Source organism: Rhizopus microsporus (genome assembly GCF_002708625.1).
Source record: "Rhizopus microsporus ATCC 52813 unplaced genomic scaffold scaffold_1, whole genome shotgun sequence".
Lineage (NCBI taxonomy): Eukaryota > Fungi > Mucoromycota > Mucoromycetes > Mucorales > Rhizopodaceae > Rhizopus > Rhizopus microsporus.
In genome coordinates this window covers 1,920,671-1,933,967 of record NW_019671916.1, presented here as the reverse complement: position 1 = coordinate 1,933,967, position 13,297 = coordinate 1,920,671, and the positions used below count along the sequence as shown (strand labels likewise).

The 13,297-nt window shown below is 38.4% G+C and overlaps 4 protein-coding genes across 4 annotated transcripts; 2 read left to right on the top strand and 2 right to left on the bottom strand.

Moving 5' to 3' along the window:
• Positions 1 to 3,495: 3,495 nt before the first annotated feature.
• RHIMIDRAFT_288517 (adenine nucleotide alpha hydrolases-like protein) lies at positions 3,496 to 4,874 on the bottom strand. Its single transcript, XM_023613574.1, has 5 exons — positions 4,397 to 4,874; positions 4,287 to 4,347; positions 4,127 to 4,236; positions 3,987 to 4,043; positions 3,496 to 3,922 (listed from the first exon to the last, which is right to left on the bottom strand). Exons 1-5 carry the CDS (start codon positions 4,592 to 4,594, stop codon positions 3,539 to 3,541), a joined length of 810 nt encoding a protein of 269 aa, XP_023471394.1. The 5' UTR covers positions 4,595 to 4,874; the 3' UTR covers positions 3,496 to 3,538.
• A 411-nt stretch (positions 4,875 to 5,285) lies between these two features.
• RHIMIDRAFT_233110 (chitin synthase 1) lies at positions 5,286 to 8,014 on the top strand (the record flags this gene model as incomplete). Its single annotated transcript, XM_023607889.1, has 4 exons — positions 5,286 to 5,601; positions 5,655 to 5,875; positions 5,936 to 6,184; positions 6,260 to 8,014. The coding sequence occupies 4 exons, from the start codon at positions 5,286 to 5,288 to the stop codon at positions 8,012 to 8,014; spliced, it is 2,541 nt and encodes an 846-aa protein (XP_023471393.1).
• A 570-nt stretch (positions 8,015 to 8,584) lies between these two features.
• RHIMIDRAFT_10897 (uncharacterized protein) lies at positions 8,585 to 9,210 on the top strand. The gene is made up of 3 exons (XM_023605210.1): positions 8,585 to 8,651; positions 8,717 to 8,806; positions 8,860 to 9,210. The coding sequence occupies exons 2-3, from the start codon at positions 8,719 to 8,721 to the stop codon at positions 9,102 to 9,104; spliced, it is 333 nt and encodes a 110-aa protein (XP_023471392.1). The 5' UTR covers positions 8,585 to 8,651; positions 8,717 to 8,718; the 3' UTR covers positions 9,105 to 9,210.
• A 206-nt stretch (positions 9,211 to 9,416) lies between these two features.
• RHIMIDRAFT_10892 (plasma-membrane proton-e) lies at positions 9,417 to 12,627 on the bottom strand. The gene is made up of 4 exons (XM_023605209.1): positions 12,358 to 12,627; positions 11,869 to 12,298; positions 9,508 to 11,808; positions 9,417 to 9,442 (listed from the first exon to the last, which is right to left on the bottom strand). The coding sequence occupies exons 1-3, from the start codon at positions 12,483 to 12,485 to the stop codon at positions 9,511 to 9,513; spliced, it is 2,856 nt and encodes a 951-aa protein (XP_023471391.1). The 5' UTR covers positions 12,486 to 12,627; the 3' UTR covers positions 9,417 to 9,442; positions 9,508 to 9,510.
• Between the last annotated feature and the right edge of the window lie 670 nt (positions 12,628 to 13,297).

Genomic DNA, 13,297 nt, shown 5'->3' with positions numbered 1-13,297 from the left:
ATCAACAATAATCTGTCAGAGCTGTGATCTCAGATAACTAGCTCCCAACTAATTACTTAGTCCCTGTAAAGACTCCAGTCGAATGTCCATAACTCTCCTTTTGGCTGCCTGAAAGCCTCCAGTTGAGTGATGAAACGAACGACTGTTGTCAGTCCAGGACACGTGCTGAGCATCATAGAAAGAGATTGCATAGAAATCCTTGAACACACAATCATCGCCTTGCTAAGCAAGTATTATAAAAAAAAACTTACATTGACCAAAGAGAGCCAGTAAGACCAGAAGGAACCAAAAAGAGTAAAAGAAAAAAAAAGTATAAAGAGAAGAAAGAGGGAAAAAAGGGATGAGAGTAAATTTCTCTCTTTTTATACCCTTTTCTTAGTTATGTGAAGTTATTGCTTTCTATGTTATCGATAAATAAGGTTTCACCCTTACAAGGAAATAAGGTCTACGCTCACACTTTTGTTTATTTCTAAAGTGCTTCATGTCTTTTAAAAGTTTGGCCTATCTTTTTTATACTTTTTATATCCATTCATATGATCCCTTATATGTATATATTTTAATGGAGTTATTCACCTCTATGTTTATATAGTAAAAAAGCTAAAAGGATAAAAAATTTCATGCACTCTTTGTTTATACTACGCATCCTTGGGCTTATTTCCTAGTCTTAATCACACACTATTTGTGTTGCTGCCAAATCTTTTTTTTTTTTCTTTTGACTTCTTGCAAGTAAAGACAAGATAAATACTATTTTGTAGTAGTCGCTATAAAGTAATAATCTTGCATAAAGAAACGAAGCAAGTTATGCGTAAATCAAAAGAATACATCACCAAAAATGGTAATAGCAAACGATAGACGCGTTCCGAAACCCTGTTAACACATGAAAAAATAACTTTATTTTGAGCAAGTCTAGACGCAGATATCCAGGGAAGGTCAAAGTATACGCTGTGCGCCCTCAAATAGGTCATAACAGATGAAGCAATGGTTTCTAGATGCTCTAAATATCGTAATACATATTGTTATTTGCAGTTCATCCGTTCTCATGTCTATCATCATACTGTCTCTAGACCTAGTAATAAGCATCGCGACCACTGAAGTTACCATCGCATAGGCCTCATAAGAAACGTAACAGTTTTTGACCTTTCACAGGTTCGCACCGCCTAATGAGATGGATGGTCGCAATGACGGTATCTTGTTCATCCCCCCTTTTTTTTTCCTGGTATTCACGTTGTGATGTTACACTGCAAGCGCCAGCAGTACTTAATCGCTGAAAGTGGAGGAAATGACTGATTCTGTTTATTTCCATGAATTCATGCTCACTAAACACAAGCACAGCTTCATATGGCTTCTCTTGTTGAGATTTAATTTTATCTATGATTTCCTTACGACTGATGTAGCAAAAAAAGTGATGTGTAGCGATGGTCTTCCCAAACACTGAAGTGCTGAGGAAAGAAAAGAACCATGTTATTTTACTAGCTGTATCTTAATGTTTACAGAGTCACTCAAAGTCTGAAATATAGACTTCCAGTGTGATTAGATTGTATGGTATATTTCTTCAACTATGACAAATCTGACAACCTTAACAAACATCAGCTCAATTGTCAAAGGCTTGGTATGTTACCTTATCATGAAAAAAAAAAAAACCAAACATTCGTTCATTGCTCTTAAGCTTAGTCTTTAGACATAATAAAGGTAATGACACACTTTTGCAGTTATGGGAGGATTACCTTTTTTGGATATTACAGTGCTCCCTGATATTGCTCTAACATTTTCTGGGCATTAACCAAATCGAGAAGAGAACCATCTGCATTTATACTTGATGCACACGAGAGATATTACCAGGATAAAGAGGAACTGGTAGGAGACTTCTATTTTTAATGTAAACAGTAAAATGAAATCCTTTATGTACTAGCTCCTACTTTATCACTATGCATGCATCGGTTGTATTGAATTAGCTCCTACCCATTCAGGCTGTCCACAACGTGATTTTTTGACATGACAGCTTTTTTGCCGTACACTCGATTTTGACATTTTCTGGGTCTTGAGTTCCGTTCAACTAGGAAATAGATCTAGACTCCCTTTGATGCCAAGTCTTTGTCAAATATGTACGCTCCAGATCAAGTAACATATACTCTTTTAGAATCTACATCTTAAGCTGTGCTTTTGAACGTTTTGATAACCAAACAAAAAGACTTGTTGGCATTATCAATTTATATGAACTTTTGTGCAGCTGTTTTCTAACCATCAATTGTTCAGCCTGGCTCATAGCCAATATATTATGTATGATCAACACACGCACACAGAAACGCGCAAAAGTATTCTATTAAGTTGGCTTTCTATGCCAAGAAAAAAATAGAACAAAAGAATTACAAAGCGTATTGATATCGCTTCTTTCGAAGGTATTTATCAGCAAGGGCACGATCAAAGTTGATGATGTTTCTGGCACACTTCTGTCAGGTGTTTTGGACATTAATAAACAATATGACAGCGCCGGATCATTCAAGCAGCACCACCTTGATTTGTAATTTGCTAGCAATAGATAGCAGTTTTCCTATTTTTTTTATCTATATAAGTAGAAATGGTATTTTGATATATCAAACACTAAGGCATAAGCGCAATTGAACTTGTTGGGCCATTCTGAAGTTATTCGATCCAAATCCCAGAAAACGAGTGGTGATGCTGATCTCGGCATTGATATGGCCGATATTGAAAGCCCGTGAAAGAAGGTAAGACTGTGAAATACGCGGTTATGATGAGTGAATATGCGTGTTTATATATATGCTTTGAACTGACAATCGTTTACATGGATCTGTGCAAGTGAAGATCTTGAAGTCGGCTAAGGAATTCTTGGCTACAGACCAAACAGCGAAGTAGGCTGACTTTTTTTATGGGAATTACGGGAATTATCCGCTCCAGCCATTGTTGAGGTACTGGACATATGAAAGAATCTCAAGTTGAGAATCATTATCAAGGCAGAGATTCAGGAGACTAAATTTGTTACAGGGAAGTTTGCTAATGTTCGTGGAGCTTTCAGAGGCAAGCGCTATTCAGACAAGTTGAAATTCGCTCTGATCACAATGGTCCATCTTGACAGTACCCTTGCGAATCTATGATACATAACATCAACTAGACCCCAGTTCATCGCACTTGACCAATAGCATAAATTAAGAACATAGCTTAATCTGGAGATGGCATAACTCGTTGTAATATGATCTGAAATGCAGAGTGCTTGTTATTGTATTTAAAGGTACTTGTATCTCGGGTCTGCCAAACTTAATTTTAAGAGGAGACTTTTTTACCTATTGCACGTTATATGCAAGGATTATCTTGTCACACAAGCCGAGATTCTAAAATTAGCTTTTTTAATTTTAAAGCACATGGTTGCTGTCTCTGCCTATTACATTGACAAAGAGATTCATGTGTACACAGATTATTTGCTTATAGAACGATATCAGATATTGATATGGTATAAGCAATAGCAGTGATTTTAAATAAATAGGCAAAATGATCATTTTTTTTATTGAAAAAGGGCGTAATGTTATCATTGTTGCTTCTTTGGTCTGGAAGGTGAAGGAGATCTTGATCTGCGACCAATCTTTTCAAATACAGACAACCTTTGCATCTTCTTTTCTACAATTGCAGCCGGCTCATCTTCATCCACTTCACTGTCAGATGATTCTGATCCCTTAGAATTCAAGCTTGAAAGACTAGAGTGGCTACCGATTCGGAACATGCCGCTTAAACGGTTGGCTTTCTTTGTCTTTTTCGTTTGTTGTTTCTTGACTTTATCCTCAGGTCTGACAACAACAACAGGAATAGGTGAATGCTGTAAGCAATATTTGGATACACTGTTGATAAACATGCCCTTGAGTTCAGACATTCCCCTCGTTCCTACAATCAGCATCGATGGTTGATACACAGAGATCTGGCAAAGGGAGATTGAAATCAGTGATTGTTCTGTTTTAGCCCTTAATTTTTTTTTTTCTTACCATATTTTGTATTGTCTCCTGTACTTTCCCGATAACAAACTCGATAACAGCGCTTATCTATTATAGATTATCCCTTTTATGAATGTTTGCTGACGATATGTCTTCTTTTTTTCTTATTTTTTATGATGAATCACAATTACCTTCATATCTGGTCCACTAGCTGTCATGATCTTATTCATCACAACCGAAGCTCTCTCTTTAGACTGCTGTTCTTCTTTACGTAACGTTTGCTGCACATAAACTCTATTTTCTGCATGTGATTCAGTATAAGACAAGTTAGCGTGGATTTTATGTATATACCACTTAGGTCTGCTGTTAATACACGCAGTACGATTATTTCATCTCCATCGTCCATAAGGTTCTAACTCGACTTTTAATACCTTGTATTGCATTCACACTATGAAACTAACCTCTATTGCCCAATCTAAAGCATAATCACTATAGTTGGCTAAATCAGTAGCAACCATGAACGTACGACTGCGTCTCGTGCGCTGGTATCCAGGTGTTTTTCCTCTCAACGTAAAAGAATAGTCAGGCTGATCTTGGTCCGTCATTGTGTCAAATGAGACACCTCTGACATAGTTTTCTGTGGTTCGAAGCGTAGACATTAGGACAAAAAAATGAAAAGAGCCGAAAAAATAATTCAATATCAGAATGAAAAAAATAGACTATATGCTTCATGCTAGGTGTAACGTCATAACAACCAAACATAAAAAAAGAACCTAGCAACTGAAACTACCAACGGGTTTTTATTACTATGGATACCCTTTCAGCATATAAGGTCTCTAATTTTTTTTGTTCTCGTGTCTCTATAGTTTCACAAATAATCTTGTTTAAGCGATTTTCACCAGATTTGAGTTGGATGTTAATTTGCTGTTAATTAAGACGTTAAATAACGTTACAAGATCATCTTATAGCTATATGAGCCCAAAAAAAGTAGCTTTAATAAAGAAAATATCCCAGTTTCAGAAAGGGTGTGCTTTGGCCACAATTTAGGCCAGCAGAGTCAAGTTGCACATTGGTGGATTATTTATTTCTAAAAAAGTTATTTTAAATAAAGGTGAGTACATACAAAATAAATACTTTGTGAGCCCTGATTTGTTGATTCGTGTAACCTTTTTTTAATTGAAAACGTTTTTTTATATATTTAAACAGACGCTGATTCCCTCTTTCTCCTCTTCCATTGCTTTTCTCTCTCTTTTTCTTCTTCTTCTCCTTCTTTCCACTTCACGTTCCTTTTTTTAGTGTGCTTTCTTTGGATAAATGTATCCATATAACAATAGTAATAACAATAGTCCCATGCCTTCTGCAAGGTTACCTTCGAGGCCTCGTTATGGCGGAGGAGAAGAGTACCCAATGCAGCAAGTATCTTTTAATAACAACAGCCCTCCACCTCCACCATTTCCATCTAGTCCTAATGATACAGGATTCTATGATGGTAACGACGTACAGAGACCTCTCTTGGTCAATAATGGTTCCACTGCGTCCTCAGTTACCTTAAATAACGGCAATGGAGGCAACGTTCGATTTACAAATGCCAAGTCCAATATGATTGGTGGTGGTCCTGACAATGTTGGTATTGCACCAAGAAAACAGACAAGACGATACAAGACAAGTAAGACCGATACTTTTCATTGATTCATTTTTTTAATCGTTTTATTACTATAGTTCGAAGGGTCAAGCTGACAGGCGGTAACTTGGTCTTGGATAACCCTGTTCCTTCAAAATATCTACAAAGGGTTAAAAGAAAGGATAAAGAGGAATTCACCCATATGCGATATACGGCAGCTACTTGCGATCCAGCTGATTTCGAGAGAGAGAATTACAAGCTGAGACAAAACCTATTGGGAAGAGAAACGGAGTTATTTATAGTTTTGACAATGTACAATGTATGTTAACATCTTGGCCATTTTTTGAGGTTCTAATTTTCTTGTTTTTCGATTTTCCAGGAAGATGAAGTATTGTTTTGCCGAACAATGAATGGTGTCATGAAGAACGTTTCTCATCTCTGCAGTCGTAACCGATCGAGTACATGGGGACCCGAAGGCTGGAAAAAGGTCGTCGTCTGTATTGTGTCTGATGGCCGTACCAAAATCCATCCACGAACATTATCGGTTTTAGCTGCCATGGGTGTTTATCAAGAAGGCATGGCCAAGAATATCGTAGAAGGTAAACCAGTAACAGCTCATATTTACGAGGTAAGCAAAAATAATTGAAAGGGAGAGGAATGATCATTAGCTAATTTAGGTATTCTCCCTCTTACTTTTGTGTAGCATACAACTCAGCTCTCAATTGATGCCGATATGAACTTTAGAGGGGATGAAAAAGGAGTTGTGCCTGTGCAAATCTTGTTCTGTCTCAAGGAAAAAAACCAGAAGAAGATCAACTCTCACCGTTGGTTCTTCCAAGCCTTTGGTCCCCTTCTTAAACCCAATGTCTGTGTCTTGATCGATGTTGGTACAAAGCCTGGTGGTCGCTCTATTTACCATCTTTGGAAATGCTTTGACATTAACAGCAACGTGGCCGGTGCATGTGGTGAAATTAAAGCAATGTTGGGTCCAGGCGGTATGCATTTGCTGAACCCCTTGGTAGCTTCTCAAAATTTTGAGTACAAGATGTCCAATATTTTGGATAAGCCTTTGGAGTCTGTCTTTGGTCATATCTCTGTCTTGCCGGGTGCCTTTTCCGCCTATCGTTATGAGGCACTTCAAAACGATGTCAACGGACACGGTCCTCTCGAAAAATACTTCTTGGGTGAAAAGATGCATGGTTCAGATGCCGATATCTTTACTGCCAATATGTATTTGGCCGAAGATCGTATCTTGTGTTATGAACTTGTAGCCAAGAAAGGTGCCGCCTGGGTTTTGCATTACTGTTCAAATGCTTATGGTGAAACTGATGTACCTGATACAGTTGCTGAATTCATCTCACAGCGTCGTCGATGGCTTAACGGTTCATTCTTTGCTGGTATCTATTCTATGGTTCACTGGAGCAAGGTCTGGAGTTCGAACCACAATATCTTGCGTTGCATCATGTTTATGTTTGAAGATCTTTATCAACTCTATAACCTCATCTTTTCTTGGTTCGCCATTGGCAACTTTTACCTCGTCTTTTACATCATGACCACATCCATTAACTCAGTACCTAACCCACCCTTCTCTAAAAATGCTGGTAGTGTCATTCACACTATTCTCAACTATCTCTACGTCTTGCTTCTCATCATTCAAATCATTATTGCCATGGGTAACCGTCCTCAAGGCTACAAGTGGGCTTACTTTATGATCATTGTCTTTTTTGCTATTCTCATGGGTTACGTACTCTTCTGTACAGCTTGGATTACCATTGAAGGAGTCAAGACAGCTGTTGAGACGGCACAACACAACCAGGATGCACAGTTTATTGCACTTATCAAGCAAAACTCATTCCGAGATGTCATCGTCTCTGTATGCTCGACCTACATCATGTACTTTGTATCCAGTTTGCTTTTCCTTGACCCTTGGCACATCTTTACCAGTCTTATACCTTACATTTTCATGTCGCCCAGTTACATCAATGTCCTCAACATCTACGCCTTCTGTAACACACACGATGTCTCTTGGGGCACCAAAGGTGATAACGGTGTCTCCACCGACTTGGGTGTTGTCAAGTCTACAAAGGGTAAGGATGGTGTGCACGAAGTCGAAGTGGATCTGCCTACAGAACAGAAGGATTTGAACGAGCAGTACGAGGAAGCATGCATGGACCTCAAGGTTGCTCCTATCCCCGAAGTCACGAAACGAGATGCAAAGACAAAACAAGAAGATTACTACAAATCATTCAGAACAACTCTAGTCACTTGCTGGATCATCTCCAACTTGATCTTGGTGACCATCATCATCAATGGTCAAGATGTCTGGCAGTGGTTTGGTGACTACGAAAAGCGTGCCACAGTCTATCTTAGCTTCATCCTGTGGTCTGTTGCTGGTTTATCAGCTATTCGATTCGTCGGTTCTATACTCTATCTGTTCATGAAGATTTTCACAGGTTAAAAAAGATACCACATTTTTATTCATTCATTCAATCTGTTTTAATTGTATATTGCATGAAAAAGAAATACATTAGACTTCCTACTTCCCCCTTCTTCTTTCCACACTTCTCATATATATATTTTTTTTACGTTTGTATTTTTAATAAGAATAAAAAAAAAACCCCAATTCAATATATAGTAATTAGTAATCTCATACAATAAGATTAAGTGTTTATAGAGTAAATACGACAGTGCTTATAATTTCTTATAGTATATCACCCTCTTCGTCAGAGCTAAACACAGTTGAGTAGCTGTGGTCAATTGTCAGAAGCAACTGAAAAGGACTTGTTTGTGAAAAGAAGAAACCCTATCGATAAGAATAGCTATGTGATAAGGTATGTATCAATGACTTAGAGGAGTCCATAAGGCCTCTTGCTTTGATATACGCTTAAACAAGATGCATACATAAACATCTATCACTGTTCATCAAAAACCCCAAAATAAAATGAAATTATGAACCTATTATTTTCTTTCTTTCTTTCTCTTTTTAATCGACTTTGACAACAACATTAAGATGTTTAAAAACATTACTCAAAAGAAGAAAGAGCAAGTCATTAATAAAAGAAAGTTGAGAGAAGACATATATGACGCGTTTGAAGGTGAATTTCATATAATGTATATGGCATTTGTAAAATATTCACTGATACATTGGTATATAATATAGATATGATTTGTAAAGACTGTCAGGAGATAGGACATGCCAACAAAAGTTACTATAAATGCAAATTTTATAAAGAAGCTTCTGTAGACGATGGTAACTCACCATTATAAACTAATATTCAAAACTTATTATATCTCTTATTAAAGTTGGAACATCCACTGGAAAAAGAAGAAAACAAAGTTCAGGCGTGAAGCAAGAAAAACAAAAAGCAAAAAGACAAAAAACAGCAGCATGTTCTTCATCGATTGTTTGTAGTAGTTGTAAACAAACTGGCCATAAGTCAGCACGCTCTCCAGATTGCCCTAATCATATGTTGTCAAAAAACGAGGTTTTTAGCCGAAATTTGGGACAACAATTCAAAACGTTCACAAGAAAGCTACCGTTTGATTAATACGTCTGAAGCTCCTACCAGAGTGTCTTGAAGTCCAGGATCGTCTCTGCATGTGGAGACACGCGACAAATAGTTTTCAGAGCTCAGTTTTTTATCAACATTTTAGTTCATGCTTGTGATATGTCTCGAATATATGAAGAAGCGATAAGGGAAGTATAAGTCGATGAGACTTTCTATATAACTTATTGTATATAAGACGAGAGAGCTCATTATTACAAACAGTGTCATTTTATATGAAGACAGAATTATTAACCGATTTAATTATGACCCATAAAAATTGAGTATGTCGCGTTATTAGCTAATAACGTGTTTTGTTGTCAGTCTCTGTATCGTTCATTCTTAGAGTATAAATTAATTACATTTATTATTAATTATTCAAACAAGAAAAACTTCTAAAATATACATATTAAGCATTATTGCCACCAGAGCTCAAGACTCTACCAGCATGAGTAGCTTGAACAGAAGATAATCTACGCATTTCCTTAGGATCCATTCTCTTTCCGGCAGTACCAAGTAACTTGTTGGCAAAGTTTTGAGGACGTTCCATGGAACGCAAGGATCGAGTACGGTTAGCATAGTAACGACCAGAGCCTGAACCAGAGATGGCAGAAGCACGACGACTGGCAGCAGCCTTGACTTCTTCAGGATTCTGTTGCTTAGGCTTGAAGAAGTATTGCATAGCAAACTTGATCAAATCCATAGGAGCAAACCAAATAAAGTTCCAGATCCAGGCAACACCAGCCCAGCCCCAACCACAGCCTTGAATTTGAGTGAAGCCCCAGTTGGCGTAGACAGCGATAAACATGGCAACCAACTGAGCAACAATGAAAGAGCAAACAAGAAGGATGGAGGGCCTTTCGGTAAAGAACCAACCACGAGAACGGGTAATGAAGATCAAACCTTGTGAGATGGTGGAGACTTGCAAGTAAACAACAGAGTGAAGAACATAGTCATTGGGATCAGAGAATTGTTGAAGACCAAACTTGCGAGTAAAGAAGGTTGTCTTTAAGCAGACAGCAACAAAGGCAACAGTGGAAGCAGTGAGGTAAAGACCATAGACGATGGCATATGAGAAAATTTCTTTCAAATTCCAGGCATCTGGGTAAGGCGAGGGTCTGACACGATCCTTGGAAATAGTCATGATAGTACCATCGTTAAGCATAGCAATGATCAAAACCATGAAGGGAGGGAAATCAAATTGGAAGGCCCAGATAAGGATAGAGAAGCCGACGACGATACGAATGGTAACTGAACAAGTATAAATAGAGTAGTTACGCATACGTTGGAAAATCTGACGAGAACCAATGATGGCTTCGACAATGACAGAGAGACCAGGTTCGGTCAAGACAATATCGGCAGCAGAACGAGCAGCATCAGAGGCATCAGCGACAGCAACACCGACGTTAGCCTTGGAAAGGGCAGGAGCATCATTTACACCATCACCAGTCATGGCAACCATATAACCCATAGCCTGAAGACGTTCGACAATTTCATACTTGTGTTCGGGATAGACACCGGCAAAACCATCAGCATGAAGAACCATTTGATCAATATCAGTATAGCCGGAACCAGCCGGAGGGCCTTCCTTCAAGGCCTTGGACAAGAACATGTTATCACCCATACCGAGACGACGACCTGTTTCCTTGGCAATGGCCAATTGGTCACCAGTAATCATCTTGACAGAGACACCAAGAGCAATAGAACGGTCAATAGTTTCCTTAGTATCAGATCTAGGAGGATCGTAAATAGGCAAGAGACCAACAAGTTTGAAACCGATGCCTTCAGCACCAACTTCACCAGAGGGAATTTCATCAATAGCAACAGCCAAAGCACGGAGACCACGGCGAGCAAATTCATCGACATCATCATTAAGAGCCTTAATCGTAGCCTCTGTCTTGTCACGAGTACAGAGATCAAGAACGGTATGAGACATACCCTTGGTCACACGGTAGGTCTTTCCATCAGCCTCGCTCGTGTAGGTAATTTCAGTACGCTTGATGACGGGGTTGAATGGCTTGAATTCCAATTCCTTGATGCCCTTACGTGCAAGATCAGGTTCAGGTAAAGAGTTGACAATACAAAAGTCAATAGCATCTTGATTTTCAGTACGGGAGGCATAGGCGGATAATTGAATAACTGCGTCACCATCAAATTCTTCACTGTAAGTCTTGATGGTTGGCTTGTCAACGATAAGCTTATTCAAAGTCAGAGTACCCGTCTTGTCGGAGCATAAAATAGTGACGGCAGCCATTTCTTCAATAGCAGTAATACGAGTCACAATAGCCTTGTGTTCAGCAAGTTGTTTAGCACCAATGGCAAGTGTCACAGAAAGTACAGTAGGCATGGCAATGGGGATACCACCAATGAGTAAGACAAGGACGTTATCAATACCACGTCTGTATCTGTAACGGAAACGAGCATATTGAACAATGATGACAACAACTAAGAAGAGAGAGATGGTGATCAAACAAAAGTTACCAATCTTGGCGAGAATACTTTGCAAGTGACCAATATCATCACCAGCATCGCCAACAAGCTTAGCAGCACGGCCGAAGAAAGTATTGGTACCAGTACCAATAACAACAGCTTCAGCTTCACCTTGCTTGACAGTTGAACCAGAAAAGACTTCATCACCAGCTTCTTTACCAACGGGTAAAGATTCACCAGTAAGTGCAGCTTGATCAATGGAAACATCACCGTGAGCCTAGTGTTATTATTAGCATGGGTTTGATACTTCGGAAAACTAAAAATTTTTTAAACTTACTTGGAGCAGGCGGCCATCAGCAGGAACGACATCACCGAGCTTGATGTTAATGATATCACCAGGCACGAGTTCACTAGCTTCAAGGGTTTTCCATTCACCATCACGGCGGACTTTACATTCGGGAGCGAGGGAATCCATGAGGGCTTTTACGGCGTTACCGGCTTGGCGTTCTTCCAAGAAACCAATAACAGCATTAGCGATCAATAAGAGAACGATACCAATAAAATCAGGGTAATCAGGTGGTCTGTTTTCACCGTTAGAGAGAGCAATAGCAACAATAGCAGCTGCTTCCATAACCCATGAAAGAGGATTCCACATAAAACCCAAGAATTGAAGGATTGGATTAACTTCCTTCGACTCAAGCTTGTTATGACCAAACTTTTCGATACGTCTTTGCGCTTCTTCAGATGTTAAGCCTTCAGGTTGAGTTCTATAAACAACACATAAGTAAATAACGTCATACAAGGTTGTACAAATGCATGCACTTACTGCAAGAGTTGCATAACATCTTGCTGCTCCATAGTAGAAAGGTCATATTTGTCTTTATCGTAAAGATCTTCTACAGTGATGTTGTGGATATCACCATTGACCTTGGCTCGTGGTTGCTCTTCAGCCATGATCTAAGTTTTTGAATCTCTTTCTTGAAGTAGAGTGTAATTAAATTAGAGTAAATGCAAAGAAGAAAGAAAAGAAAGAGGTATGTACGAGAAGATTCGTAAGAGTTGGAAAAAAGTAAGAAAAAGAAAGAGTTAAAAGTTGATCGCCTTATATATCTTTTTTTGACGTTGTAATTGATGTAATTTGATAGGTCTTGACTTTTTCGATTCTAAAAGGGTTTTTTATTATCCACTCATCACTAAAATTAAAAAAACCCTTTAGCGGTTTCATTTTATAATACACTTTCTATACAAAGTTAGCGGTGTCTGTTTATTACTACTCCATAAGCTATACAAGTACTACATTCTAACTTCTTCAATTGACGTCATGATCCATCTGTTCTTCCTTTAGTAGATCAAGTTCACATATCTTAAACTTGAGTATCGAAAGTATCAGTTCAACCAGATATGAAAACATTGGCTCATGTTTTAACCAATCAAGAAAAAAGCGCATACTGACTCTGATTGAGGCCCTCTATTGTTCTCTGTTTCTGTTTGCCCTTGTCTCTCTCTCTCTGATGCAAGTAATAAAACAGGGGCACCACATTAAAAAAGAAGGGGGCACATAAAACATTGAGAACCTGTTTCCATAGAAATCGATTTTTTTTGTTACCATGTTTACTCTTTGTTTACATTTTGATTTGCAAGATGCTCAACAATTTACAGAATCCATATGAACGAATCAAAATTCTGTAGCGGATGTTTAATGAAGCCGACTTTTAACCTGTCAATATAATTTCTATATATGGTAAAATCTTTTTTTTTTTTTTTTT

Coding starts and splice junctions, on each gene's coding strand:
- RHIMIDRAFT_288517 (XM_023613574.1), bottom strand. CDS start 4,594: ATGTCTACGCTTCGAACCACAGAAAACTATGTCAGAGGTGTCTCATTT. Junction 4,348..4,396: donor CTTTAGATTGGGCAATAGAG/GTTAGTTTCATA, acceptor AAGTCGAGTTAG/AACCTTATGGACGATGGAGA. Junction 3,923..3,986: donor AGGAGACAATACAAAATATG/GTAAGAAAAAAA, acceptor TCCCTTTGCCAG/ATCTCTGTGTATCAACCATC.
- RHIMIDRAFT_10897 (XM_023605210.1), top strand. CDS start 8,719: ATGATTTGTAAAGACTGTCAGGAGATAGGACATGCCAACAAAAGTTAC. Junction 8,807..8,859: donor AGAAGCTTCTGTAGACGATG/GTAACTCACCAT, acceptor CTCTTATTAAAG/TTGGAACATCCACTGGAAAA.
- RHIMIDRAFT_10892 (XM_023605209.1), bottom strand. CDS start 12,485: ATGGCTGAAGAGCAACCACGAGCCAAGGTCAATGGTGATATCCACAAC. Junction 12,299..12,357: donor GATGTTATGCAACTCTTGCA/GTAAGTGCATGC, acceptor TGTTGTTTATAG/AACTCAACCTGAAGGCTTAA. Junction 11,809..11,868: donor CTGATGGCCGCCTGCTCCAA/GTAAGTTTAAAA, acceptor TAATAACACTAG/GCTCACGGTGATGTTTCCAT.